Source organism: Fusarium redolens (assembly GCF_020744475.1).
Source record: "Fusarium redolens strain MPI-CAGE-AT-0023 chromosome Unknown BKA55scaffold_8, whole genome shotgun sequence".
Lineage (NCBI taxonomy): Eukaryota > Fungi > Ascomycota > Sordariomycetes > Hypocreales > Nectriaceae > Fusarium > Fusarium redolens.
The window spans coordinates 1095506-1122871 of record NW_025763671.1 but is presented as its reverse complement, the minus strand read 5'-3'; the positions used below and the strand labels follow the sequence as shown (position 1 = coordinate 1122871).

Sequence of the window (27366 nt, the reverse complement as noted above, 5' to 3'; positions counted from 1 at the left end):
CTGGTGGAGGAGATCTAATTGTCTTAAGAATCAAGGGTCTCTCGGAGATTTGACTGAAACTGAGGGCTTTGTGCAACGCTATTTGCAGGACGACTTGTCCAGATTGATAGAACCCTCATCATCGTTGAAACTTGAGAGTTTAGGTGCATCGGGGTTACATACATTTCTAGGCATTTTCCAACGAATATAAGCTGTCGTGGGCCTTGTCAAAAAAGGATCACCGCCGCTACCCGCCATGGATCCCGTCGACTTAGACCAGGGCCGTGCTCAGATCCGTCCATAGAATTTTCGATATTGAGTCAACAATCGCCTTAGCCTGCCGAATTCGCAGCTCAAAATGGGACCCTTGATAGTGATTTCTTTTTCCCCCAACAAATAGCTATGACTCGCTTCCTATCAAGGTTAATTGCCAAGCCTTTAACTGAATTATATCTTGGTAAATTCTGGGGTGATTTTCGTAGATACTTCGTCGAGTCCGGAGTCGGAGGCCGAAATGTTGTAAGTGAATCACTTTTTTGTGATAGGCACGGCTGGGTGCATGCCCGAGTTAAGATTTTGCTTTTTGTACGGAAGACGAGTATTTTGGAAGTGAGTCAAATTCGAGGTATATAATATATGTTATTTCGCTCTGCCCATTTGCTCAAACTCAAACACTTAACTTCACACACCAAAGCTTGCTGCTCAACATCACCATTTCTCTTCGCCTTGACCAAATAACACCCCACACAACAAAACGACTTCACTATGTCAAAAGGCCGTGTTTGTCTGTAAGTTTATTTGCCGTTGACGATCGACCATTGATATTAAAAACATCTGCTAACTCTTGATTTCAGTGCCTACTCTGGAGGTATATACTTCTGACTCTTTCTCTAACATGCACCTGGAGTGATCAAATGTGAGATTTGTTGCTAACATTTAGCCAAGGTCTTGATACCTCCACAATCCTAAAATGGCTCATTCTCGAGGGCTATGAGGTTGTGGTATGTGAATCTCCCTCTCCTTTCCGAGATTCAATCTGACATTCTTCAGTGCTTCCTCGCCGATGTTGGTCAGGTTGAGGACTTCGATGCCGTGGAGAAGAAGGCTCTCGCTCTTGGCGCGGAGCGCATGATCATTGAGAACCTCCAGAAGGAGTTCGTCGAGCAGATCGTCTTTCGAGCAATTCAGTGTAATGCCATCTATGAGGACCGATATCTCCTTGGAACTGCTCTGGCCCGACCTGTCATCGCTCGCGCCCAGGTCCGCGTTGCTGAGAAGTACAACTGCAATCTTTTGAGCCACGGCTGCACAGGCAAAGGCGTAAGTAAAAGCCCTCAAAGAATCTGAGAACCACCTGCTAACCTATCACAGAACGAGTATGACACTTCCATTTTGAAAATTCTATTCCAATGAAACTAACAGAACCCCCCAGTCAAGTTCGTTTCGAGCTCGCCTTCAAGGCTTGCAACCCTTCCATCAAGGTCATCGCCCCCTGGCGACTCCCCGAGTTCTGTGAGAAGTTCCAGGGTCGACAGGATCTCCTCAAGTTCGCCGCCGAGAACAACATCCCCGTTTCATCGACCCCCAAGGCTCCTTGGAGCCAGGACGAGAACCTCGTTCACTGCTCGTATGAGGCTGGCATTCTCGAAGACCCCGACCACACTCCTCCTAAGGACCTTTGGACCCAAACTGTCGATCCTCTTGAGGCTCCCGACAAGCCTCTCGACTTCACCGTGTACTTTGAGAAGGGCCTCCCTGTTAAGGTTGCTACCCCTGACCAAGAGGCTACCGATTCAGTAGAGCTGTTCAAGCTGCTCAACAAGATTGGTCACGACCACGGTGTCGGTCGAATTGACATGTACGTCCACTTTCACCATTGATTGTACCATAACACGATGCTTACAGTTAAACAGTGTCGAGAACCGATGGATCGGACTCAAGAGCCGAGGATGCTACGACACCCCTGGTCTCACCATCGCCCGTCTTGCTCACGTCGATCTCGAGGGCCTTGTCCTCGACTCCAAGGTCCGCAAGCTCAGAGATCAATTTGTGACTATCGAGTGGTCCCAGTGCCTTTACAATGGCATGTACTTCTCCCCTGAGCGTGAGTGGCTCGACGAGGCTATCGTTTCTGCTCAAAAGGGTGTCAACGGCCAGGTCCGACTCCGTGCGTACAAGGGCAACGTTTACGTCCTTGGACGATCCAGCGAGACCAGCAGCCTCTACTCCCAGGAGGATGCTTCTATGGACAGTCTCGACACCTTTTCTCCCATGGACAGCACTGGCTTCATTGCTATCCAGTCTATCCGATTGGAGAAGTATGGTGCTCAGAAGGCTAAGGACGGCCAACCCCTTAGCCAGTCCTAATATAGTAATAGTATGAGTGTAACAACAGTGGTTTGGTATGGCGTTGGGTTAGGTAGGGAGCTTTAAAAGTATGCAAGCTTCCTTTTATATAGGAACCGCAAAGAATTGACTCATTGATTTGGACTGTAAGATGAATACAAATGGTGACTAGGCGTTTCTTCTTGTTTTCTCTGGAAGGGGTATCTTATGTTCGACTGATGTTGAGTTCAAGACCAGAAGCTGGGACTTCAGTCTCGACGATGACGCCTAGGACTGGCACTGCGTCTGCGTCTATCTCTCGATCTCGATCGGCGGCGCTCCCTGCTCCTATCCCTGTGTCGTCGTTCATCTTCCTCATTACCTCCTCTTAGATGGCCCTCACGGTGACGTCTATGGCCATGCCTACTTTCCCTATCACCATCCCTATCTCTGTGTCTGTGCCTTGGTCTATCCTCATCTCGTTCCCTGCCTCCATCACGGTCGCGACTTCGACTCCTCCTGTGTCGTCGATGACGGCGCTCACGATCATGATCGCGATCGTGACTTCGCTGTCTTCGTCGTTCTCGTCTCTCGGTATCATCATGACGTCTTGAGCGCTCACTCTTTTGGATTCCAGTTTCCTCAACAGGACCGCTTTCTGGGCCGACCTTTCGTTTACTGGGATCGACCTCTACTGCATTTGCACCAGAAGAGTTCCGCACAGGGGGTGGCAGACCCAGGGCTTTAGCGATGGCGTCCTCCTCAGCCTCCTTGACTTTGCGCAATTCTTCCTTTCGTTCTCTCTCCCGACGCTCCTCCTCGGTCTCACCATCTTCGTTAGGTTCTCCAGAGTCGTCTTCCGCTTTGGCATACCAGTTGAGATCGCGTCCTTTTTGCCAGCGTCCAACAGGTGCTTTTAGACTGTGACCGAGATAGTTTTCGCGATGGGAAGAGCTTGCGACTTCATCCCAGCTAAAGTTGACGCCTCCTCTGGAACCGGTCTTGCGGATACTTGAAAGCAGATCCATGGCGTATTTAGTGCCGGTGGCCTTGTCTTGAATAGATCCCCTTTTTGGCGTCGATATATGGATGTTTTTTCGGTTGTTATGAGGACGAAGAGGGTTGTGAGATTGAAGATTGGAGGTTGAAATTGATGCGCGACGCGGAACACGGCCGCCCTTGTAACGCGCTAGAAGCGGAACCCCACGACAAATATCCGTAGAGCTTGAGCTTCAATACGTTTCTTGAACCTTTAAACTAAACTCCAAGGGAATATTACCATCCATAGCAACAAATACAACAAAGAAACCTACACCAACAATATTAACAAGATAACCACGAATCGTCGCAATGTCGAATCCAAACGATCCTCCCCTCGATGAGATCCAATGGCGCTCTCCTATGGCGATTCAGCAGATGGGCGGCCTGCACAACAACACCATCCTCTTCTACTTCGCAGAGTCGCCCTTCTTCGAGCGCACGTCGAACAACGCCGTTGTATATAACCAAGCCATGAATGTACCATCGATGTATCCAGTCATTCAGACACGCGAAGCCTTCGAGACACATCTCAACACCATGTCGGGCCTTGAATTCAGGGTTGTAGAAGAACCTGCTGAGACTGGCCCTGGAGCTGGTACAGGTGTATGGGTCATTCGCAAGCAAACGAGACGAAAGTCGGCATATGACGACGATGAGATTACTGTTCACGCCACATACTTTGTCGTGGGGGAGAATATCTACATGGCACCAACTCTTAGTGCCATTCTTTCAGCAAGAATTGTATGTTCTTTGCAGCAGTTGTTTCGCGAACAGTTCTAATTTCACCATTATAGTTGACTATATCTTCACAAGTTACCAATGCTGTGACAACTGCTGAGTCAGTCAGAAAATGGGGTCCCTCTGTGGGTAATTTTTACCAGCTCCCATCAGCCAAGACGTCAACAAAGCCAAAGATCCAGAACTCTGCAGCGGCGACCCCAATGCCTGTATCAGACGAAGCCAGCAAAGCTCCGACTGCCCCTACAGCAGCCGCGCAGAAGGATGACGAGAAGTCTCTGGAAAGACTTGCAGAAGAGTCTTTCATGATTCACATGAAGTACGGCGGCGAATACATCGACGAGAACCCTATCACAGGTCGCCCAGGAGAGTTCCACCTTACAACAACAGGCCGCAAACCACCACAAATTGCAAAGACGGATGGTCCCATCAGGAGTATTAATGCGCCAACAATCAACACAAAGGTCGATGATAAGAAGGAGAGCAAGGAGAGAACACCCAAATCAGCGACTGCCCCCAAGCCTAGGCGTAAGAAGAGCAAAATGGTAAATTCTACTAGCACACCAGCTGCGTCTTGAATTATTACCAGCAAGGGATTGGCGTTGACGTAGGGGAAAAAGTTGTCTTTAGTGTTTATACAGTAATTTGATACCCCAATACAGTTCATTATTGTGCTCTTATTATCTATTTTAGCATTCCTAACTAATTGTATAACCGCCATCAACTGACAACGCTGCACCCTGAATGAAAGAAGCCTTGGGACTTGATAAGAACAAAACGGCATCTGCTACTTCCTGCGGAGTTCCCTTTCTTTTCATAACAGCAGTCTGTACGGCCGGGTCATCTTCTGGAACATCAGCTGTCATAGGAGTTCTAGCGAGGTTAGTATGGCGGTTGGTAGACAAGAGATAACTTACTCAATAACTCCAGGGCAGACACAGTTTACCCGAATATCATTCTTGGCATACTATGTGTGTTAAACAGGAAGACTGAGAGAGGTCTATTGCTGACTCACATCGATAGCATCACTTCTCGTTAAACTAATAATCGCTGCTTTCGAGGCGCTATATACCGCTGCCCAACCATTAGCCCGTCGATATAAGCATGTTAAGGTATGGCAGATACCTACGAGTTTCTGGCTTGCCCACAAGGCCGAGGTTACTTCCAACATTGACAATGGAACCTCTAAACCCATGACGTCCATCATGAGTAAGCCCGACATCTTGACTGGACATATGTTTCAGCTCTTCCCGTGCAAACAGCCACAGACCACGAAAATTGGTGTTCATAACATGATCGAACTCTTTAGGTGTGACTTCATGACTCTTCTTTGTTGGACCGTATATACCTTTCCAATACCATTGTGAGTAGGAGTCAAAGCAAAACAATGCATAGACATACCAGCACAGTTGACGGCATAGTCAATACGCCCGAAATGCTTGACAGCAAGTTCCATGTTCCTGGCAACTTCATCTGTGTCAAGGTTATCAACGTGCCTGATGAACACATCTGGATTTGCATCTCCAACTGCAGTTTTGATGGCCGTCTTTGTATCGTTTAGACCTGTGTTGTCTTTGTCAAACAGAGCGAGCCTCTGACATCCTTCTACGGCAAACGATATGGCGATTTGACGTCCAATGCCTTGTGTCTTTAGATGAAGAACCGAATACTAGTTATTTGGAGCAGAGCAACATACCCGATGCGGCGCCGGTGACGAGAGCCACGCCTGGGAAGAGGGTATTGGATGTTTCAGACATATTTATGGTTGACATGTCAAGAATTGCACGACAAAACAACCACAAAAGGCACAACTTTTAGTCTTACGAACTCAACTGAAGCCGTGTCTTTCGAAGTTCTCATGTTATAACATCATGCTTGCATGATGACGTCGAGATCACCCAATCACACAACACCGTTTACTGTCAAAACTCAGAACGTAAATATATATAATATGTCATTTTGTATGAACCATGAGGTATCTTGTCTATGTCAACTGTTCAAGAATACATTATCAAAACATCTCCCATATCTGCAACCACTACTCCACAACCCATCCCTTACCAGGAACCTTTCTCTGCTTCACCTTCTTCGCTGGGAGAGGCCATCCTTGACCACCGGTGCTCTCCGCTCTCAAGTATGGAACCACAAAGCACTCTCGTACTGTAGCACCATCCGTGCCTGTTGTGGGCTTGAGCTCCTTAATCGGCTTGCCGTAGGTGATAAGAGGTGTTCCCTTGGCCAATCCTGCTAATTGCCCGCCAGTGACGTCTGTAAGGGCATGCATTCTTGTCTTCGGACGCTTCTCCGCATCAACCGATTGCGCAGCTCTTTGGAGATAAGAGTAAACGATGTACTCAGGGCATTCCTGAATACTGATGTGGGCAAGAGGTGAGGTGGGGTGGATATACACTGCACGGTCGCTTTCAACTTCCTTGCCAGCGTGGATAGGAATCAAGGGGATATATGGAACGTCGATAGATCGGCGAGGCTTGCGGAATTGCTCAGGAGGGTTGGGTGTTAGATCTGCTCGAATAGCAACCTGATCCACGAAGCCGGCCGCGACCATCTGCTTGAGAGCAGCAACCTGTTTGGGAGATGGAGGATCCAGCTTATCCTGGTATTTCAGGCTGGTGAAAGCCGAAACATTTGTCCTCAACAGCTCTGTGATCTGTCGCCGCAGCTGTTGAATTTCCTTAAGCACCTTGTATCTGACAAAATGGCTCTCACACCATTCCTCTGTAGGCTCATGAGCGAACTCACCCACGACTTGCAGAAGTTTGATGGCATCGGATTTATCGTCCAGGTAACAGAAATTCTTATGAACCTCGTTGAACATCTTTCGCACATTGGCTTGACGATCTTCTGCGATGACGTCTGATGTTGTACGAATAGCGGTGTCATCCTTTGCTGCGAGCGCAGGAATGGCTTGGTTCTCTGGAAGGAAAATTTCGGCGGCTGATAGACCAGCAACAAGAGCAATCGTGTAATGGATACAGTCATGAAGATGGCCGACCAACAAGATGCGCGCGAATCTAGGAGACAGAGGGAACACAGACATAGTTTGGCCAATCTGGGTAACCTGGCCTGTCGAAGAGATTGCAGAGAGATATGTCAGCAGCTTCTCAGACTTAGCAAGAGCTCGTCGGTCGGGTGGTGTAGGGAAGGGAAAGTTGACAACATGCTGCAGATTCATCGCCTTGAGCTGTAGCACGATACCCTCAATAGGCATTCGCAACAACTCAGGATCTGTGAAAGCTGGAAAATCTCTCTCATATACTGCAGAGGAGTAGAGTCTGTAACAGTGACCAGGGCCGGTACGACCAGCACGACCAGATCGCTGGTTTGCGCTGGCTTTGCTGATCCATCCAATATCGTAGCTCTGAACTCCACTCAAGCGATCATATTGTCTCTCTTTCGATCGTCCACAGTCAAAGACATATCGAATACCAGGAATAGTCAAACTGGTTTCCGCCACGTTGGTTGCCAAGATGATGTTTCGTGTACCCTCAGGTGCTGGCTCAAAGACTCGCATCTGCTCGCGTGTTGGAAGCAAGGAGTAAAGAGGCAAAACTCGCATCTTTAATGGTGCAACCTCCTGGTCCTCTTCGATCTGGAACTCATCCTCATCGTCCTCATCTTCGTCATCTGTGGGTATCTCATCAAAATCGTCGCCATTACGGTCATCCACGTCTCCGAACTCGATATCTTCGACCTCAACAGGAGCCTCGCTAGCAGAAATTTGTACTTTAGGTCCGTCGGCAGTTTTTGGACCGCCAAACGTAGCCTTGAGCTTCTTGCTGAGCTCCAGAATCTCATTCCGACCAGTCAAGAACACGAGTATATCACCAGGCGGTAGCTTCTTGTGGCCTCTGCTAATTTTTCGGAAGGCCTCTTCCACGTAATCATGCTGAGTTCTTCGGGAGAAATGAATGGTGACAGGATGTTGTCGGCCCTCAACCTCCAACACTGGCGGTGGGGTAGCAAAAAGCGTCGGGTTCATGGTGAGATCTTCTATCCGCAATGTAGCAGACATGATGATGAGTTTCAGAGGCTTGACTGTAGGGTCCTCTGCTGCTAATTCTGCTCGTAGCTTGATAACTCGGCTGAGCATACCAATCAGAATATCCGTGTTGACGCTTCTCTCGTGAGCTTCGTCGATGACAATGGCCGAATACTTCTTCAGTGTAATATCCTGCGCAACCTCTCGTAGCAAAACACCATCGGTCATGAACTTGATAGCCGTCTTGGGATCAACTGTGCCCTCGAAACGGATCTGGTAGGCCACCACCTCAGACTTATCACCAAGTTCCTCACCAACTCGCTTCGACATACTGACAGCAGCAACTCGACGAGGCTGAGTGATACCAATCATACCAGGCGTTGGCGAGCTAGGGGAACCATAACCAGACTCATACAAGAACTGAGGAATTTGAGTAGTCTTTCCGGAACCTGTGGAGCCACAAACAACGACGATGTCATGGTTATGAATCGCTTCCATTATCCTTTGTTCCTCCGATACCACAGGAAGTTTTAATCTAGCCTCCTGGACTTCTGGTATTCTTGTGACCGTTACGCTGTAAACCTTCCGGTTGATATTCTGCGTTGGTTGTAGTTCCATTGGTAAAGGATCTTGCTCAGGGGCTCGGGGAACGAAATTATCTGGCTTAGGAATTTCAAGATTTGTTGTTCCCTCGATGGATTGGTAACCGAGAGCTTCGTTTCGTTGTTGATGCGCCCATGCCTTGAAAGATGATGACCTCTGTGCTTTGTTCTCGTCTGCGTCTTCCATGTTCTCATTCTCCTCGTCGTCATCAGACTCCTCAGATCCTTCACTAGATCCCTCTTCAGCCTCCTCCTCGCTTTCGCTGTCATCTTCGTCCTTATTGTCCTTTTCAGCCGCGTCGTCGCTGAACCCATTCCACTCGTCGCTATCGTTATCGCTTCTATCACAGTCTACTTCTTCAGATTCGGGCTCAGGTAGCGCTTCGACTTGAACCAGGGAGAATTTTGATTTGACCCCGCCTCGCTTCTGTCGCTTTTGGATCACCGGTCGTCCTTCGTCGTCAACCTCGAGCGGTCTCTTCAGACCTGAACCAATTGCTGGCGCAGATGTTTCTGTTTTCGGTTGATCTGACTCTTTGAGCGTGGACGTGGGCGTTGATGTGGGCTTCGATGGTTTTTGTTCCTCGGGCTCAGATTCTTCACTCTCATCGCTTGATACCTCTTCGTCCGCGTCTAGCTCTTTTCTCTTCTCAAGAAGAATCTCGTTTCTCTCCTCCTCACCACCCTCCAAACCAGCTTTCTCCTCTCTCATAGCTCGCCTCAATGCCTCCTTCTTGGTCTCGCGACCCTGACCAAGAACTCGACTGCTCGAGAACAAGCTCGTGTCGACTTGGCGCTCAGCAAGCTTAGCCATCAGCTCGCGGGACTCATCCTTGCGCAGCTTGCCCTCGATGTACTTTTCTAACCGCTTGGCCTTCTTTCCGCTCATTTTCGCGCCCTCTTGACGAAGCTCTGCCTTCATCTGTGCCTTTTTGGCCTCACGATCAGCCTTTGCTGTCGGCAGGAGGATCTCCTGGTTTGGGTTGTCCTGGACTTCATGCTGAGCATTTTCCTTGGCTCGTTCACGGGCGAGGACTTTGTGCTTGCGTTGACGAGGAACGTATTTAGCCATTTTGAGTTATTGTCTAGCGAATTGACAATAAAATTTGTGAAAATGGCATGAAATGTCGATACGTTGGAGGATCAACTCAAGTCGCAGATGCAACTATGAATTTCATGAAATTTTGGAATCAAAGTCATTCTGCCGTGAATTACCGCTAGAACCTGTACCTGCTTTCGGTATAGTGCGGGGTGGTGGGGCCGCCTAGCTCAGCAGCGACGCCTGAACCTAGCAGCTCTAGAACGGAATTCGATGCTACAGCTCAACTCTACTAAAGCATAATCCTCCTTCAAACATGGCGACTGTTGATGTTAGAGAAGACTCTTTCCCGTCGAGATCCAGAGAGTTGTCGGGTCTCGTGAATGGGGTCGCTACAAAGATTACATCCACCAGCTTCACCGACAAGATCCTTCTCACTATCTCCCAAGAAGGTCGACTTTCACAATGGGTAATTAAGTACTCCTATCTTCAAGCTCTACTAGAGCTGACATCGTAATAGATACAAGTTCCCTTAACAGGATCATCATCTGGAGTTGTTGAGATGAATCTGCCCAGTTCAAACAAAGGCCTTCTTCCATCAACACATCTCACACCAACAACACTATTTGGTGGAGGGGGTGAGGAGCGTGAGACTCTAGGACAGCTTTACGCAGCACAGATTGCCAGCCAAATTTGTCTAAGATCGCCCGATGACCGACGAATACTAGTCCTTGGACTTGGACTTTCCAAAACAGACCTGGAGCGTGAGGCTTTCTTTGATCTTTTGGAGCTTGTCCAGAAGGTATTATGAGTTTGGTGAAGAGGTAGCCCTTGAGAGACGTCAGCAAGATATGCCGTGGCCATAATAGTCTACCGCCAGTGTCCAGACAAGGGCTGAAACGGTTTACACCAAGGTTTATCAAGAGAGTTTACTGGAGCTGCCATCATCAGACACAAATCATAATTGACTATTTAAAAGCATTCATGTATTCATTAAGGTGCATCGCCAACTGAAAACTCTGGGCAGCACATCCACTTATAGACCATGTGCTCAATGATATTTGTATATCTACCTGGCACCCGAAGTAACGACGTCGTCATCTATCCTGCTTTTGTTTCTTGCCCAAGTTCAGAGCGTAGGACTAGTACCAACAATCTGTTTTTTTCGTTGCTGGTGTAATGACCAGAGTGTCAGCAGTCACGACGAAGAGGAAAATCTGGCAGCCTTCGGCAGCCATTCATGTATGGGAGAATGATAATTAATCGTTCATCCAAGTCCTTCACCAGCATTCATAACAATAACGTATATGCTACTGTACAACTATGTTCATGACGTTGGAGCCCGGTTCTTGCGATCACTGGCGGGTATTAGTGGCTTAACTCATGTCGTGATATTAGATGACTTACGTGCTGAGCCTTCTAGAGAGCTGTTGCAATTTCTTGTCATTGTTGGCATCATCAGCTGCCTTCTGAAGCGCGGTGTTTCGCTCCTCCTCCTGGTGCTTGACGACTTCCTCGTGAGTGGGTGGCAGCCTCTCGTTTTGTAAATCAACCTTTCGAGCATCCTCGAATCCGTTAATTGCGTTCTTGAGACCTTCGGCACCGAGCATAAGGGTTCCCGCTGGCAACCTTCCACCAGAAACAGTCTTCAGTTCTGTGACCTTCTCAGACTCCTCACGAAGCACCTGGAATACACGAGACAGTCGACCGATGGCGAGAATCTTGTTCTTGATGGCTCTTCGTCGAACCTCAATCGACTCAGGGTCATTGGATAAAGCTGGCGAAGCGGGGCCGGGCGAGGTTGAAGAGGGTGTCTCATCTTTAAGTTCCTCTTCAGAGCAGGTGCTGAGAATAGCAATAAGCATGTCGGTGATCTTCTCTCCGACGAAAGGAAGAGACCAGGTGAAGACGTCCATGAAGTTGGGGAGCCAGTAAGGATGAGGAGTGCAATTGAACTGTCGAATGTTCATCACGTTGTTCTCATACTTGAGGACCGCGGCCTTGTTGTTGTACACATCGAGGTAGTTGGGGGCGGAAAAAATGGTCATAACACTTGGAAAGCCGGTAGTTCGGGTCTTGCGGTACATGCGGTAACCGGCATCTTGGGCCTCGTGAGCACGAATGATGGAAAGAAGGTTATTCTTTTCCAAGAAAGCGCAAGCGGCTGGATAGGAGAAGAAGTATGAGCATCCTCGGACATGGTTGTGTAGGAAATAATCGCTTGTCTTCTCCTGACCAAAGTCTTCGAGAGGATCAGCCCAGAGAATGTCGCACATGAGGCCCTGAGTAGGGGGCTCGCGGAAACGATCAATCTAGGAAAGGTCAGTCACAGTCATACGGGCAGAGTGCAGATCAACGAACGCTCTTCAAGTCGTCGAGTGTGTGCAACTCTGGGCTCAGTCCGCCGTGAATACAAAGGAACTGCTTGTTCATAACAGCAGCAAGGGGAAGAGCGCAGAATGATTCCATGCAGGCCTCATAGATAGTCTCTGAGTATTTATGCTTGCATTCGAGCTTGAAGGTGAAGTAGTCAGTCAAGTGGCGGCATTCATGGTTTCCTCGCAACAGCCAGAGGGTCTTGGGGTAGTGAATCTTGAGACACCAGAGGTAGAGAACACACTCTATGCTGAAGTAGCCTCGATCGACATAGTCACCAAGGAAGAGGTATCGGGTTTCAGCAGGGTCACCTCCAACTTCGAACAGCTTCATAAGATCGTAGTACTGTCCATGAACGTCACCACAGACAGTGATGGGAGCGTCCATCTCCAGAAGGTTGGGCTCGGCGCGCAGAAGCTCGGTACCCTTCCTGATAATCCAAAGAGCCTGCTCTTCGGTAAGACGGCCCTCGCGATAGAAATGCTGCTTAAGAAACTGAAGGTTGGGCTTGGAATGGGTATCATCCTCGAAGAATTGTTCGTCGGTAGGCTTGTACATGGCAGGCGCTTGGACATCTGTGAAAATGCGATAGATTCGAGTCAGTTAAGGTATTCGAGAGATGCTTATGAGAAAAACCATAGCCGTAGAGTTGTAGTTTTCATGATACTAGCCTGAGTGGTAGCTAGGAATATTGTGGACAAATCTGCGACAGCATTGTCGTCGATGATGATGGCGGGGTTGAGGCGGCGACAACTAGAGGGGATGTCACAAACCTTTGCACACACGCTCCAGAGTGCTGACCTGGGTGTTATCCTCCATGGTGTGAATAGTAAAATCGATCTCGGGGACCGGCTTCTTCTCCTGAATGGCGCGAATGGCATTGTCGACCTGGACGTTGCGTCGCTCCTCGGTAGAGGGCGCAGTGTTGGCCTCGCCTTCAGAGTCCATGGTGGGCGGCTAGGGGGCGACGAGGCAAGAGGAGGGGAGAGCTGGCGGCGGTGAAGGTGTTGCTAGTTGTGATCGATGAATGAGTGATACTTATAGAAACTTGCAATAAGAGATAATGCAATGCGACTATAATAAAAGGCAGACGGCGATGCGCAAGTGAAGTTTCTGAGGAAATGCCGTGGCCGGGTTTGAAAGAAGACGGTTACTGGCCGTAGGTAGGGCTGACCAGAAAGAGCGGGAGGTCAGGTTGGGAGGTAAGAACTCAGCAGCCACTGCCAGTTGGGAGATGACGGTTGAGCAATTCTAAAGGAAGGGGCCACCGGGCTTGGGGGTATCCCGGGAGGGAGCTTAAGTACTGATCCAGCGTTGATAGGTGGAGATATACCAGTGAATGCGGGCACAGTACTTGACCGTCTGGGCAGCTCTTCTGAATCTGACAGCTCCTCACGTTTATTACCATGACAGGTGCTGACCTCGGCCCAATTAGAAGATAGCAGTAATTAAAGGTAGCATTTTCGCTCGCGTGGTCATCATTCGTTTACCAATGGAAAAGATACAGCTGAACTCTTCATTCTCTCTGCGCTACTGCGCAACTTTAACTTGTCCTACGGGGAAGGGAAGGGAAAGGGAAGGTACCGACTGCCCTGAAACCTGCTGCTAAAATCGGATATTTGGCTGGGCCTAGAATCTTATCAACGATCCAAGTGGGATAACGGTTTTGACGAAGAGAGCGGTGAATGGTGCAATGTTATTGCTCACTTCGTAACATTCTGCGCATTTGCGCTCGTATCGATATTATTCACAAACCTATGAGCCTAGTCCAATAAAATCCCTGAGGCAGAGGAATCTGAAATCTAACGATCATTGATGAGGACATGTATCCTTACATTCCTGACCCGTATTACGCCCATCTACCAGTTCGTTGTTACAGCTCGTCAACACTTCATTGCTCCTCTTAGCAGTTGAATAGTTCGTCCTGGTGCAGGTCAATAGAACCTTGCTTGGAACAGTCTTTTCCTGATAGAGCCATCTTGGCGCTTCCAGCCCAAGATTGGTAGCTTGAAGCATCTTATTTGACCTCGGCCAAGCATGTCGTCTTAGGTCTGCTGCAAAATGACGTTGAGATATGTATTCATATTCAATGGAAACCCCTTTGAATATCTATGTCCCTAACTCCCATGTGCCGATGCATAGCTAACCCCAATACACAACCATGACATGGCGTATCACTCGAGATGCTCAATTGCGAACAGTTCGGATATCTCTAAGGCACACAGTAACCACCATCGACGACCAAGTCGTGACCAGTTGTGAACGATGAGGCATCGCTAGCCAGGTACAAATAAGCTCCCTTGAGCTCTCCAGTTTCACCTTGACGTCTAGACATGGTGTTAGTTAATAGTAAGTGAATTTTGATGTCAGTCTAGACTCACCCAGCAACTGTCTTTTCCTTAAAAACGTTCTTGACGTCCTCGCTAATGAAATCTGTGATCTCGGTCTTGATGTATCCAGGTGATACGGTGTTAACACGAGCAAAGCCTGTCCATTCCACAGCCAGGGATTTACCTAAATGACTACAGTTAGTCGTAGAAACTTAGTTCTGCAAACGATATAACACTTACAGAAGTGGATCACAGCTGCCTTCGAAGCGTTGTATACTGCCTGCAGTTGAGGGATGTTGACGATGCTTCCACTCATAGATGCTGTAGCAATAAAGCTGCCTGCCACAAAATTGGTCAATTTCTTTCCATCCAAAGTTGTGCCCTCTTTCTTCTGTCTCCGGAAATGTGCTCCTGCACTCTTGGCGCACCACATGACACCGTCAACGTTGACCTCCATAACACGGCGAGCTCTCTCAGTTGGTCCGTCGATGAAAGGCCCGTCTTCCCAGGCAATACCGGAGTTGGCCACAAATACATCTAGACGGCCGTTGAAATCGGAAATGATCTCGTTGATGGCCTTGTCAACTGCCTCGGGTGAGATGACATTGACTTGGTATGCTCGGCCTGGTGCTGTATGAGTTACGATGCTATGGTGTAGAGATAAGTTGGCTTACACTTGACACCGTAGTCCTTTTCAATCTTCTCGGCTTCTTTCAGTGCTTGCTTGTTGCTGTTGTACCAGATAGCTACATTAGCGCCAGCCTCTGCCAGCCCTTGAGCAATGGCTAAACCAATACCTGCACCAGCGCCAGAGACAATAGCTGTGCGGCCTTTGAGAGAGAAGAGTGGAAGAACTCTGGAAGTATCTGGCACACCCATGTTGTCATGGTGAAATGCGCCAGTTTTAGGATCCATGATTGCGAATGAGTTTGAATCCAGACAATGTTGATGTTGTTACTACTGAGCCTCTGGCTTTGAGTGATAGGTAAGCTTCAGGTCAACAAGGTTACGCACCCAAATAAATATTTATAGGGCACTGTCATACTTTATAGTCCTGTAACTTTTGTCCAATACCAAGCATCCTCGGCTCTTCTCCCAATGGAATAATCTATCCTCATTTTGCGACATTTATCGACGAACCAAGCACATCAAACCAAGAATCTCTCACAGCCCTTGTCCCTTCAGTGGACCCAACGTACTGTATTACCTTAAAGTCTGGAGGTTAGCAAGGCATAAAGTCGTCTCCACTGTCTGGCGCACCTATGAACAAGCGTCATTCACAGATTAGCCGTTTGTAAGACTTGATGTTTTGTGATACGCTGTAACAACTTCATGGAGAAATACCTCTAGTGTGACTGCTATTTCTGCCAGGGTCCGGGTGTTCACTTTCGGCCCCGTTACTGTCCATTCAGCTCCGACTAATTCTCCATATCTCGCCGAGTTGAATCTGTCAAGCGGCCGGAATGGATATCGCGGGGTTAAAGCGTTCCCCGCCATTGACATCTGTGCCGTAGCAGAGGTGGTTTACATAATCTTGTGACTGCATTTAGGCTGACGATTATCGCGGTTAAAAAAAAACCTTACATCTATCTAACATTGAACAGCTGAGACACAAACTGCTACAGTCGGGAAGTGCATGTTACTGGGGATCTGATTTATGAGTCTCACTGATAAGGGGACGAGTATTCCAATAGTCACCCAGCTAAACGAATCGCTTCCTTATTTGCCGGCCTTCTTCAACTTTCTTGTGCGACAGGCGGTTTGCGTACAGGAGCTTTAGTAACGTCTCTGTAGCCCTTATACCGAGAATGGCTCGTGATCCTCGGTCTGTTGTTGTAGCTGCGTCCATCGACCCGACCTCCTGGTGTGTTTGTCACCCTGTAGCAAGACACAAAGTCATCATAGGGGACTGTTGAGTGAAAGGTCAGACCACTGTGTAAAATTCAGAGCATTGATGGGAGACCTACTGTAGGCGCCGCAGATACGGCGAATACCCTTGAACGCACTTCGGCCGTGCAAAACTCGCCAGTTGTTGAAGACTAGAGAAGGTCAATATGGGATTGTGATTTCAGCAAGGGCATCTCTCCACTTACTGACGATCTTTCCGGGCTCCAACTTGAACCAATATTCGTTCTCCTTGCGGCGCAATATCTCATTCCACACTCGAGCCGCAGCGTACCAGTTCTTAGCGTCGTAAGGGTTCACAGCACCACGATCATCGTTATTCCAACGAATTCGTTTCAAATGGCCCCCTTCTTCCTGCTCAATGACGGGATACACCTTGTCTGGAGCAATAGATATTCCTACATTACCGCTTGCATGCCACGGTAGCTCGATTCGGTTAAGAGTTCCGAACGCCCAAGGGTTCTCCTTTCTTAGAGTTGCAGCAGCTTGGAAGCCATCAACGAGGAGTGACTCTCCGCCTAAGGACTCCCCTTCTTCAAGCGCTTCACCCGGAGCTGGCTCGTGTGAGAGACAGTGAAATGCCTGTAAACCAGCAGGCTCGGTAAAATACGTGGTATCTGTATGAGCTGGCAGAGCGAGGTTTGTGTACGCCGTATCAGCCATAGCAAGATCTGGTGTAAAGTCGTAGAAGCCACCATAATGTGTATTCCTAATGGGACCCAGGCGCTTTAGGAGATCTTCCGTGGACTCGGGATAGACTGGTGCATCTGTGACGAAGCAGAAGCCGTGAATACGCTATGATCCGTAAGTTATTGCGCCATGATCACAGGGTTCGAAATGCCTTACAATCTTTTTCGTAAGCTCACCGATAGCTTGCCAACCGTGGTCGACAAAGAACTGGTTGTAGGGAACTGAGGGAGGATTATTCGCAATGGATGAATCCCACATTTGAATTACACTAAACTGTTAGAGACCTCGATATTGTAAATAGTTGGTGGTGATGGGCTTACTGATCCTTGCCAAATTCCTTGGTGTATGCTCCTTTGAACCAGCAGTAGAGGTATGACAAAGGATGCTGGCTCTCGTGGCCGTCAGACCCTATCGCAGTCAGTATTATCATAGCGCCACTCCTTATCGAATTCGCTCTTACAGTTGACATGGAGTTTGTCCTCTGTTTCATTAAAATCAACTACTTTGAGATCCTCCTCTTTCAACTAAGTCGGGTGTCAGTATAGCTACATGGCCCCTTATGTGACACAGAAGTAGTCACCCACCTGGAAAGTGTCAACATTCCTTTGCTTTGTATCCTGGTTAACACATTGGTTGCACTGGCAGTTGTCTCTAGAAACCCATGAGCGTTAAGCAAACGATTAAGCGCGGTCGTCTACTCACCGTAACCACATGTTAGGACTGCACCACAAGGCCAATTGTCAGCGACCTTAATCCCCTAAGCGCAATTTCACTTACAAGGTGCGATACTCGGTTGTACTTTTACCATCCCAGACCTGGCGTTCCATGCGAATCTGCGATGTCTCTGTACGTTGAATAGTTGTTCTGTGGGTGGGTTTTTCGATTTGTATCCCCATCTCCAATTGGGCTTCCCTTTGCCTCCTTTTGGCCTCTTGAGATAGCATAGGGCCCAGCCTGTATGTTTGCTTCCTAGAGACTGCGGCGCTTAAAGGACCGGGACGGCTAAAGAGCCTGGTGCTATGGATAATAGTGATTAGCATGGTCAGTAGACTTCTGAGAGTTTCAAATTACCCCGGAGATCGAGCAAGTCGACTGAACATTGCGATGGAGTTGAGAGACTGGAAATAATACTGCAGATTTTGTTTCGAGGTCAATGATCATGATCGAACTGTCGCATAATACAGTGCCCTCTCTCTCCATCTGCGTATACCTCGGCATATAGCGGCAGCCCCCGATAATCGCATCAGGATTCTCCGACAACCCGAGTTCGCGTGGAGTCGACAAAGCAAAGGGCGTTTTTGTTAATTGACATGGCACGTGCGTTTTTATTAAGCTTGAAGGTGGAGCTTAATGTGGAATGAATCTCAGTTTGTATCTCATCAGTTACTATGGTATTTTATTAATTTAACTACTAAACGTTACACTTGCTTTGAATACTCAATGTTAACTTTATGAGTTTGCATCTGAGATCCAACAGACAAAGACGTTTCTGCTCGGACAACTCCACTTATTGCTAGGATTTTTAGGGCATGGGTCAATGGATGGCTGAACCCTGTTGCTGAAGCTCTTTACCATGGTGACTGTGTTTTCTTTCTTTGATGAGCTATCCATGCCCAATATGATGCATTCTATTGACAGTTATCAATTAAAGAAGATATCTTAAGTCAGGCTCAAGAGCCAATCCGATGATTGCTATACCGAAGCTGCTATTTCGAGTCCCATCCCCTCAACATCAGCTAGCTACAACACAAGCCCGTTATCACAACCCAAGGCAGTTCCCCAAAGACATACAGATACAGCAATTGACTTGGTTGTTTCGTTTCGTTTTGGCCGGCTGGTCTTTCACCACCCGCGGCCAAGTGGCTGTCTCAACTCCCAATAGCGCGTCTCTCACAGAATCCTCCCCACTTGTATAAGCGCCAGACCTTGAACCTGCGTCTCTTTGCTCCTCAAGGATTCGAAACCACTGCCCTATAGAAGAGAGTCGTTTCTGGCCTCGCTTCCGAGGGTTTGGGTTGTGTCAGGGGAGAATAACTTACAGGGGCACATCGACCACTTCTTGGGGCCTAGTCCACGCTATTTGTCGCGCCCGCGGTTAGGATGCCTTCGTGATTGGCGTCACCAGGCGATCCGCGACCCATGCTCTCGAGGCTGACTTGGTTGTTTCTTAGAACAGAACCAACAACTCGAAAAATAGAGATGATTTTGGTCTGTGATCCATGTAGGGCAGAACCAACAATGAGACCGGGCTTCAGGAATAGCTTGGTATGCGTCTTTCAGTTGCATCTCTCGTTTCTTTATCATCAAGAACTGCTGCACGGCGTCTGCACATGAGGCGCTTCGCTCTCATTGCTACCAGCTCTCTCTCTCCTTCTGGCATATCTCAACCCCAGCCTGTCAGCAATATCGTCCATCTTCCATGTAGATGTGCCATGGCTTTTACTCTCCAGCCTCACGAGGGACATCTCCTCAGGATCTTCCTTGTGCTGGTTTCCTTTCTGTTGGCTCCAGCAAGTCCAGCTGCCGTGGAACCTCATGTTAGAGTCTTTGCCGTCGAAGAACCTGAAAGCCCTCGAAAAGCTCCTCCGTCCTTCTTGGACTTTCCATCACAGCACCAAGAGCGAGATGGGTCGTGTCCGATATCTGGAGATCATTGGTGTGGCAACGGCCTTCCTGGGGATTTCTGTTGTTCCTCGCAGTCTGATTGCAAGGTTCTTGCTGCAAACACAACCGCTTTGTGCTGTCCAAAGAACTCGAAAGGGGAGTGCGAGATCATTTTGCCAATCACCTGCAACGTCGAAAGACAGAACCCATCAACAAACCCAGAAGCTGAGGTCAAAACACTTGCACTAGATCGGAAACTAAAACGCTGTGGTACCATGAACGGGGCCAGGAGATGCTGTCCTTTTGGATATAGTTGCAAAGACGATAAGGAGTGCGTACTCGACAAAGACCAGGATGAAAACTATGCCTTTCTGCTCCCTGTTCCTGAATATACTTCAGCCACAACTTCTGCTCCGACATCCACAACAACATCCTCATCAACTTCTGATGTTCTATCACTCGAAACATCAGAGGCACCTGGCAGAGTTGTCCAACCGCCCTCAGCCTCAGCTGACCCTACGACTTCTACCACCGAGTCAACTACTCCAGAGGATAATGAAGAAGATAAGAAGGGCAGTGGTATAAGTCCAACAGGAGCGGTGACTGCAGGCACTGTCGCTGGCGTCTGCTGTCTGGTTGGAGTAGGCATATTTGTATGGATGAAGTGGTTCAGAAAGAAGAGAGATCAAGAGACTCCTGAAATGTCGTTAGCCCGAGAATCATGGGGGTACTTCTCTACAAGAAGTACACCGTCAACACGACACCTACATCTGGCTCGTGGCCCTGATGACAAGTTCATTGTTACACCAACCACAGCCGGGTTCACGCCCTCGTACCCACCGCTTGCTCCAATTGTAGAGGAGAACCAAAGCCCTGTTGAGCTTCCCGCAACACCGGTATCGCTCTGCATGTGGTCGAATTTTGAAAATGCTGCCGTTGAGGAGCCAAAGTTGGCTTATGTTGTTCCAGCCAAACGGCAATGACAGGTTTGAACAGAGAAAACAAAAACAAATATTATGATGAACATGATACAACAAGCGATTAACGGTCTACCTTTCTTGTACATATAATTTTTTATTTTCACGATTTGTCTGCTTCAGATTCCAGTGGTGATAGATATGTCATCGCATCATGAGCGTGGGATTGTCAGTTTTGTTAGGGAATTCACATACGGGCTCAGGAATTTTCATTACAATATTACAAATAGCATGATATGTCTCTGTGGTATATTTTGTGGTTTCTAGCATCTTCTATATATAGTAATTTACTGTGTACTAGCAAGCCACGACGAGAGCGTTCTAAAACACCATCAGCCACTCAAGGCTATGATACAGGCACTACCGGATACAGTGTCAGATATTAAAAAAAATCCTTATCAGCACTGTCTGATCGCTTTGGAATCCACTAATGCAAAGATGCAATGTTGTATCAATTTCAACAAAGACTGTTCTAACACGATTACATCTCATTGTCGCAATTGCCTCTTGTTCTGCCAATTTTCTCCCCTGTTCAAGTGGCGATTCCAAATTATATATTTCTGCCGACTGCATTATTATAACCACCATACGAACCGCTATCGCATCAGTTTTCTCTGTCGCATTTTCACGCCCACGTAGCTAGGCCATGGCTTACCTTTCGATCGGCACCAATATTCTACCACTACTTTACTGATCACGGGTCCGAGGCTAAGACACTTCGAGCTGAGCTGCGACTTCGAATTTCTAGGCGGAGGTTAATCCGACCTCCAATACAGCATGACGTCTCAACATCCTGACTTCGACGAGTTCTACGACGATCAAGTGGCAGCTCATCGACAGCTCTTTCCACAACAGAATCCTTGGGATCGCATCACCCAACCAAGTGTCCTCATCTCTTGTCTCATCGTTGTCGTCACTATTACATACAACTTATATGCTTCAACCACTACTTTTCAAGAATCAATACAGCTTTTAGGAACCAGTCTTTGGGACGGCCTTGTATTCATTGTCCCTGAGAGCCTCCTGAATGCGTTAGATACATCCGATAATTCCACTACAACCGCAACCTCCGAGTCGATGAGTCTCGTCGAACGAAGCCATCATGCCGTCAAAAGCGACAAGCTGCGGAGGGTCTTGGGGATGACACGCCCCGGCGGCGTCATGTCCTCGGTCTTTGAAGTCAGAAACCGCGCCCTTTCGATGACCGGCAGCGTTTTGGGCTTGAAGACCGAATCCGATCGCCCACCAGGTCTTGGCAATATGGACAACTCATGCTACCAGAATAGCATCCTTCAAGGACTTTCATCACTCAAACCTCTTCCTGAATACCTCTCCACCTATCTTGAAGCATCGAATAAAAGTGGTGATCAAGACGTTGCGCAAGCATTACGAACCCTGATCGCCGACCTGAACGATGTTTCGAATTATGGACGCACGTTATGGACTCCAGGTCTGCTCAAGTCTATGAGTACATGGACTCAACAGGATGCTCAAGAATACTACTCCAAACTATTAGACGATATTGATAAGAGTGTCGCAAAGGCTATCAAGAATGCGCAGCCTCAACACCCCGGTCTGGCCGTTAAGATTGATAAGGACGACGCTGCTGCAAGTGAGCATAGTGACGACAGTGGTTATCAAAGCATAATATCTTCGCCTGAGACCAAGTCAAGTCACAATCCATTGGAGGGAATGCTCGCACAAAGAGTGGCATGTGTTCGGTGTGAATATTCCGAGGGATTATCCATGATACCTTTCACGTGTTTGACGCTGAGTCTTGGTTTGAACAAGAATCAACATGACCTGTATGAAAGGCTGGACGCTTACAGCAAAGTGGAAGCGATCGAAAACGTCGAGTGTGCCAAGTGTACCCTTCTGAAGCATGAAGACCTTTTGTCTAAGTTGGTAGACAGGATGCGACACAACGGGGCGCCAGACGAGCAGCTCCAAAAAGCTCTGCGCCGACTTGAGGCAGTCAAGCTAGCTTTGGAAGAAGATGATTTTGAGGAAAAGACTCTGACGGAAAAGTGCAGCATTCCGGCTAATAACAAAGTCAGCTCTACGAAGACCAAGCAGATTGTTATTTCTCGAGCACCAAAAAGCTTGGCAATCCACATGCAACGATCGGTATTCGATCCTTCTACTTTCAACATGATGAAGAACTCGGCTCCTGTCAACTTTCCTATGACACTTGATCTTGGCCCGTGGTGTTTGGGTAGTGCCGCCAATTCCTCGACCCAGGCATCGAGTGCAGAGGAGAAATGGGACGGAGACCCTCGAGAGTCAATGATAGCTGGCGACCAAGGCTCATCCAAATTTACGGGACCTATCTATGAGCTTCGAGCAGTGGTGACACACTATGGGCGACACGAGAACGGGCACTACATCTGTTATCGCAAATATCCACGACATAGCCCGCCTGCTAAAGCAGTTTCCGATGAGGAACCTGATAGCAAGGTGGATATCCAGCCTGAGCTCGAATCAAAGAATCAAGAGAGCGACATTGATGAACCTGAGATGGACTGGTGGAGGCTGAGCGATCACAACGTCTCGAAGGTTAGCGAGGATACAGTGCTAAGCCTTTCCCCCGGAGTCTTTATGCTCTTTTACGATTGTGTGGACTCTACGATGGTTATGAACGATCAAGACGAAAGCATGCAAGATGCCAATGAGGTTGCAGATCTTGGTGGCGCAACCGGGCTGGCCAGTGCAGCGGACAACACGGCTCAAATAACCCAGGGGCACGAATCTCAAAAAGCCAATGGCAAGCCAAAGGAGGCATCGAATTTGGAAGAAGACGCCACGTCATGCATCGCAAATGATCAGGCTGCCGCTGAAACGACAACGCGCGGCTCTAATCTGATCACCAACACAGCACCATTGGTTCACGTTGCGCCATGATGTATTGCAAAGCGGAAGGATGGAATTTGGAAAGGAGAGAGGCGGTGCATGACTAGACAAGGCTTCAAGTCTCGGTGCGCAACAATCGAAGAGCAGGCACGCGTGGTGTCATTTATGGGATTTTATTCAAAAGCATAGCGATGGCGTTGAAGAACCAGTTTACAATGGTTGGTATACCTGTTTATTGAACGAAGGGTTTGGAATAGAGAGAGTTAGCGGTTAAAAGGGCATGTTGTATTGAAGATAGCTAAGTTATTAAGGGTTGATACCAATGGTGGTACTCTGTGCAGGGCATTATAATACATAGACACGTTTCTAAGCGCGGCAAACCGATTGTTATCACAAGCCATCGAATTGAATCGTTTACCGAAATTGTTGTTTCTCGCTTGGATGAATGGGTTAATATGTTTCAGTGAGGGAAAGGCCAAAAAAAAAAAGTTATAAATATGGTGCCGGCACTGAAGGGCCGAGAATAGAGTCGAGAAGCGGTTTGGCCCACTTCAGTGGGAACGGACCCGACGGAGTGCCGAAACAATAACGGCAGGACCCCGAGGGAAAATGGATAGTGGTATTTTGTAGTGTCAGTTGGTTGATCAACCTCCTGAAGAAGCGGGATAAACTTCACTCCGCGGTTAAATCGGCAACTAGTAAGGAGGGCATAGGCGTCTAAGTCGATGGTGAGTTTCTGAATATCTGCTAACTGTGTCAAGTTGAGGAAAATACTAGTCAGAGACAATATGAGATGTCATTGATATGCAAGTCCCTTGGAATAATTCCTCACATGCAATGAACATCACAATTCTGGAGGAATTTAACAGCTCGTATAATTGTTAGTGGCCCCATCAGATTAGAGCCTGTTCAACTTTCAAGGACCTGGTCTGTGAGGTGCTACGTACTCGGCCAAGACCGATCAAAGGGAGAATTGACAGCTGCCATGTGCTTTCTGTTCACCTTGCTCTCATAGTCCCACTATCCAGAGGACCAAACAAGTTAGGTGGTTACAGATGAAATCTAGACCAAGGAGGGTCTCCTCGTATAAACAGCTCGCAATTATGCCAAGCTTCCTGTACCAACCAGGGGACAACGCTTAGCTGTGTCAAGGCATCAGCCTGATTGGTCAATCCGTAAACAGAAACCCCCGGGACAGGGTCTCTGACATCCATACCCCCAGGTGCTGATCAGCATGGGCTTGCCTTGCCGTCTATCCAGCTCTTGCCTTGTGGGACGATTTGCCCTGCGCCCCTTTGCACTGGAAAAGCTTCGCCTGTGATGATAGGTTTGAGCGTAACTTGCTTGGCAGGTACGAGGAGTAAGACGAACGATGGGGAAGTCTTTCACGAGGGTCTGTTGACGTATTAGTTCCGCTCTTTGACCCAGTTGTTGGTTGGAACTCGGCGTCTTTGTCTGAACAGCAGGGCGTTGAGTCGTAGGATTTGTTCGTTTGGGAGCCGATGTTGGCTCGTCTATGTCAGAGATCGGCAACATTGAGCCGATGTTTGGCTAGGGACAGGCCCATTTCGAGGCTGAGCGCGATGAGAAAACGTACATCCTTGACTGTCACTGTATTGTGTTTTGTTAATAAGTATGATGAACCCACGTGTCGTGCCTTGTTGAAATTTCAAGGTTATCTTCTACTTTTGTTTGCCTCTGCTTCTGTTTTTAAATTTTTGTGATAAACCCAAAAGCAAATAATTTTGATAACAAGGAACGACTTATATGAAGCTTCCCGCTTTCATACACAGATCAATCACTAATAAAGGCAGTCGCAACTAACAAACTTGCATCAGATCAGCTTCCGCTTGCACCAAGGAAGTTGCTCGACCAGCCACTTTCCCAAACCGTGTTGTTCGACTTGTCTTGTGAGACCTCCTCATCATCGAACTCTCTCTTTCCAGCCTCTTAAGACACCGAATTTCTTTTTTAATTTCGGTATCTTTTCTTCTCCTCCCTCTTTTTGGACTCTCAGACTTTTTCTCCCTGCTCTCCCTTGGGTAATACGTCACTTGAAGACGAGAGTTTCGGTCTAGCTCCAGGTGGCTTTACACTATTTACGCGCTGTATCGTGTCTCCGACGACAGTCAGCAAGCCACCGGTCACCACTTACTCCTCCCAAACTCGAGAAACGAAATCGAAGCATTGTTTCCTTTTAAACTGAGACACTCGAAACAATGGCGGGATCAAACGATCTGGAGGCCAATAACAGGATGTCGCGTGGGTCTGAGGCTGTCGACAATGGATTCTCAGAAAAGCCTCTAAACCAGGGAACAGGTTCAAGAATACACGCGTCCGTCTACATAATGTACGTGAACTCTGGAGGGGGATAAGTTCTATATATGCGGGGATGTCTAACATGATGTTTGAACAGAACATGGATTTTCTTTTCCAATACCACGATTCTCTTCAACAAGTGGCTCATTGACACTGCTGGATTCCGTAAGTTCCCTACTATCGATCAGGTCATCAAAATTGAATTTGTTTGCTAACTTGCCCTCACAGGATATCGTGAGTATTCTACTCGTTCATGCATAGTGCATCATGACATGTAACTAACGAACTACCAGCTATCATCCTCACAACATGGCATCTCGTCTTTGCAACAATAGCAACGCAACTGCTTGCTCGCACAACTTCTCTTCTCGATTCACGCCATTCACTCCCAATCACTCGACGACTCTACATACGGACTATCCTCCCTATTGGCGTCCTCTACTCCGCCTCACTCGTCTTCTCCAACATTGTGTACCTCTACCTGTCTGTTGCTTTTATTCAGATGCTCAAATCTACCGGTCCTGTCTGCACGCTTGTTGCTTCGTGGGTGTGGGGTGTCGCTCAGCCGGATAGTAAGACTTTTGGCAACATCATGCTCATTGTTGCTGGTGTCGCCATTTCCAGTTTTGGAGAGATCGAGTTCTCCTGGTGGGGGTTTATCTTTCAGATGTGCGGTACCATTGCCGAAGCCGTGCGTGTTGTCATGATTCAGGTCATGCTCAGCGCCGAGGGTCTCCGTATGGATCCTCTTGTCGGCCTCTACTATTACGCCCCTGTTTGTACCCTCATGAACATGGTCGTTGTCTTGTTTAGTGAAGGCCCCCGATTTAAGTGGGAGGATGCAGCTCATGCCGGTTATGGTGTCCTACTTGCCAACGCTTGTCTTGCATTCTTCCTGAATGTCATCAGCGTCTTCCTTGTAAGCCAAGCCCAAACCCCTTGCAATTCATTTTCACTGCTAACTCCTATCTAGATCGGTAAAACATCAGGACTTGTCATGACTCTGAGTGGTATTCTTAAGAGCATCCTTCTCGTGGCTGCTTCTGTTGTTCTTTGGGGTACTCACATCTCCCTTACACAAACACTGGGATATGCCGTTGCCCTTATGGGTCTTGTTCTATATTCGATCGGTTACGAACAACTCCTCAACATGTGGGAAGAAGCGGTTGCATGGGGTACCGGTACCCTAAACCGAGAGGGCGAGATGTCTCCTTCTTTACGCAAAGCCATCATGATTGGATGTTTGGGTTTCATCACCGTGATAATTGCTGGTGCGTTATGGCACTATCACGGAATATCTAGCGAGCATGTAACTCGGGTGACTTCATCGTGGTTTGCCCATTGATGACGATTTCACTTAGACACTATATATAGACTTTTAATAATGATCAAACGTTTTAATGAACTATCTATCCCATCATAGTCACAGAGTTGTGATGCTGAACTATTTGGAGAACACTGATATGACGGTATCAATTCATGCTTAAAGGGGTATCTTGTTAAACCACCTGACCCATGGCAAACGAACTTCCAGCTATAAGGCTAGACCTCCAATACTCCTGAAAATTGCCAAAAAGGTAATTGTTATGTC

General features: G+C 47.9%; 12 protein-coding genes across 12 annotated transcripts; 6 read left to right on the top strand and 6 right to left on the bottom strand.

The window, feature by feature from the left end:
* Nucleotides 1–744: 744 nt before the first annotated feature.
* BKA55DRAFT_539576 (argininosuccinate synthase) lies at nt 745–2346 on the top strand (the record flags this gene model as incomplete). The annotated part of the gene is made up of 7 exons (XM_046190150.1): nt 745–767; nt 834–847; nt 925–980; nt 1030–1299; nt 1351–1355; nt 1412–1837; nt 1893–2346. The coding sequence occupies 7 exons, from the start codon at nt 745–747 to the stop codon at nt 2344–2346; spliced, it is 1248 nt and encodes a 415-aa protein (XP_046049325.1).
* A 184-nt stretch (nt 2347–2530) lies between these two features.
* BKA55DRAFT_690244 (kinase phosphorylation protein-domain-containing protein) lies at nt 2531–3332 on the bottom strand (the record flags this gene model as incomplete). The annotated part of the gene is made up of 2 exons (XM_046199474.1): nt 2531–2658; nt 2732–3332. 2 exons carry the CDS (start codon nt 3330–3332, stop codon nt 2531–2533), a joined length of 729 nt encoding a protein of 242 aa, XP_046049324.1.
* A 234-nt stretch (nt 3333–3566) lies between these two features.
* BKA55DRAFT_568535 (MED6 mediator sub complex component-domain-containing protein) lies at nt 3567–4760 on the top strand. The gene is made up of 2 exons (XM_046192838.1): nt 3567–4086; nt 4140–4760. Exons 1-2 carry the CDS (start codon nt 3655–3657, stop codon nt 4659–4661), a joined length of 954 nt encoding a protein of 317 aa, XP_046049323.1. The 5' UTR covers nt 3567–3654; the 3' UTR covers nt 4662–4760.
* BKA55DRAFT_568533 (uncharacterized protein) lies at nt 4757–5925 on the bottom strand. Its single transcript, XM_046192837.1, has 6 exons — nt 5780–5925; nt 5485–5724; nt 5213–5431; nt 5099–5157; nt 5001–5050; nt 4757–4956 (listed from the first exon to the last, which is right to left on the bottom strand). The coding sequence occupies exons 1-6, from the start codon at nt 5853–5855 to the stop codon at nt 4782–4784; spliced, it is 819 nt and encodes a 272-aa protein (XP_046049322.1). The 5' UTR covers nt 5856–5925; the 3' UTR covers nt 4757–4781.
* Nucleotides 5926–6011: 86 nt separating this feature from the next.
* On the bottom strand, nt 6012–9834 carry BKA55DRAFT_568532 (P-loop containing nucleoside triphosphate hydrolase protein). Its single transcript, XM_046192836.1, has one exon. It carries the CDS (start codon nt 9755–9757, stop codon nt 6122–6124), a length of 3636 nt encoding a protein of 1211 aa, XP_046049321.1. The 5' UTR covers nt 9758–9834; the 3' UTR covers nt 6012–6121.
* Nucleotides 9835–9988: 154 nt separating this feature from the next.
* BKA55DRAFT_568530 (uncharacterized protein) lies at nt 9989–10689 on the top strand. Its single transcript, XM_046192835.1, has 2 exons — nt 9989–10193; nt 10245–10689. The coding sequence occupies exons 1-2, from the start codon at nt 10041–10043 to the stop codon at nt 10533–10535; spliced, it is 444 nt and encodes a 147-aa protein (XP_046049320.1). The 5' UTR covers nt 9989–10040; the 3' UTR covers nt 10536–10689.
* BKA55DRAFT_568528 (Metallo-dependent phosphatase-like protein) lies at nt 10690–13481 on the bottom strand. The gene is made up of 4 exons (XM_046192834.1): nt 12874–13481; nt 12086–12675; nt 11132–12036; nt 10690–11082 (listed from the first exon to the last, which is right to left on the bottom strand). The coding sequence occupies exons 1-4, from the start codon at nt 13046–13048 to the stop codon at nt 11052–11054; spliced, it is 1701 nt and encodes a 566-aa protein (XP_046049319.1). The 5' UTR covers nt 13049–13481; the 3' UTR covers nt 10690–11051.
* Nucleotides 13482–14312: 831 nt separating this feature from the next.
* BKA55DRAFT_690238 (uncharacterized protein) lies at nt 14313–15345 on the bottom strand (the record flags this gene model as incomplete). Its single annotated transcript, XM_046199473.1, has 4 exons — nt 14313–14427; nt 14482–14614; nt 14671–15054; nt 15105–15345. The coding sequence occupies 4 exons, from the start codon at nt 15343–15345 to the stop codon at nt 14313–14315; spliced, it is 873 nt and encodes a 290-aa protein (XP_046049318.1).
* An 821-nt stretch (nt 15346–16166) lies between these two features.
* Nucleotides 16167–18125, bottom strand: BKA55DRAFT_690237 (uncharacterized protein; the record flags this gene model as incomplete). Its single annotated transcript, XM_046199472.1, has 10 exons — nt 16167–16339; nt 16398–16469; nt 16524–17130; nt 17182–17293; nt 17346–17433; nt 17486–17549; nt 17610–17676; nt 17728–17745; nt 17803–18042; nt 18097–18125. 10 exons carry the CDS (start codon nt 18123–18125, stop codon nt 16167–16169), a joined length of 1470 nt encoding a protein of 489 aa, XP_046049317.1.
* Nucleotides 18126–19457: 1332 nt separating this feature from the next.
* BKA55DRAFT_512391 (uncharacterized protein) lies at nt 19458–20612 on the top strand (the record flags this gene model as incomplete). Its single annotated transcript, XM_046187802.1, has 1 exon — nt 19458–20612. The coding sequence occupies one exon, from the start codon at nt 19458–19460 to the stop codon at nt 20610–20612; it is 1155 nt and encodes a 384-aa protein (XP_046049316.1).
* A 771-nt stretch (nt 20613–21383) lies between these two features.
* On the top strand, nt 21384–23507 carry BKA55DRAFT_690235 (uncharacterized protein; the record flags this gene model as incomplete). Its single annotated transcript, XM_046199471.1, has 1 exon — nt 21384–23507. One exon carries the CDS (start codon nt 21384–21386, stop codon nt 23505–23507), a length of 2124 nt encoding a protein of 707 aa, XP_046049315.1.
* Nucleotides 23508–25675: 2168 nt separating this feature from the next.
* On the top strand, nt 25676–27120 carry BKA55DRAFT_690234 (triose-phosphate transporter family-domain-containing protein; the record flags this gene model as incomplete). The annotated part of the gene is made up of 5 exons (XM_046199470.1): nt 25676–25806; nt 25873–25940; nt 26004–26009; nt 26069–26694; nt 26749–27120. 5 exons carry the CDS (start codon nt 25676–25678, stop codon nt 27118–27120), a joined length of 1203 nt encoding a protein of 400 aa, XP_046049314.1.
* Between the last annotated feature and the right edge of the window lie 246 nt (nt 27121–27366).

What these genes read in the sequence shown, in the direction of transcription:
- BKA55DRAFT_568535 (XM_046192838.1), top strand. Translation starts at nt 3,655, where the DNA reads ATGTCGAATCCAAACGATCCTCCCCTCGATGAGATCCAATGGCGCTCT. An exon ending in CCATTCTTTCAGCAAGAATT is followed by an intron (nt 4,087 to 4,139) that starts GTATGTTCTTTG and finishes TCACCATTATAG; the next exon opens with TTGACTATATCTTCACAAGT.
- BKA55DRAFT_568533 (XM_046192837.1), bottom strand. Translation starts at nt 5,855, where the DNA reads ATGTCAACCATAAATATGTCTGAAACATCCAATACCCTCTTCCCAGGC. An exon ending in CTATGCCGTCAACTGTGCTG is followed by an intron (nt 5,432 to 5,484) that starts GTATGTCTATGC and finishes GGTATTGGAAAG; the next exon opens with GTATATACGGTCCAACAAAG. An exon ending in CGAGAAGTGATGCTATCGAT is followed by an intron (nt 5,051 to 5,098) that starts GTGAGTCAGCAA and finishes TAACACACATAG; the next exon opens with TATGCCAAGAATGATATTCG.
- BKA55DRAFT_568532 (XM_046192836.1), bottom strand. Translation starts at nt 9,757, where the DNA reads ATGGCTAAATACGTTCCTCGTCAACGCAAGCACAAAGTCCTCGCCCGT.
- BKA55DRAFT_568530 (XM_046192835.1), top strand. Translation starts at nt 10,041, where the DNA reads ATGGCGACTGTTGATGTTAGAGAAGACTCTTTCCCGTCGAGATCCAGA. An exon ending in AAGGTCGACTTTCACAATGG is followed by an intron (nt 10,194 to 10,244) that starts GTAATTAAGTAC and finishes ACATCGTAATAG; the next exon opens with ATACAAGTTCCCTTAACAGG.
- BKA55DRAFT_568528 (XM_046192834.1), bottom strand. Translation starts at nt 13,048, where the DNA reads ATGGACTCTGAAGGCGAGGCCAACACTGCGCCCTCTACCGAGGAGCGA. An exon ending in TCTGGAGCGTGTGTGCAAAG is followed by an intron (nt 12,676 to 12,873) that starts GTTTGTGACATC and finishes GCATTTTCACAG; the next exon opens with ATGTCCAAGCGCCTGCCATG. An exon ending in CACTCGACGACTTGAAGAGC is followed by an intron (nt 12,037 to 12,085) that starts GTTCGTTGATCT and finishes GACCTTTCCTAG; the next exon opens with ATTGATCGTTTCCGCGAGCC.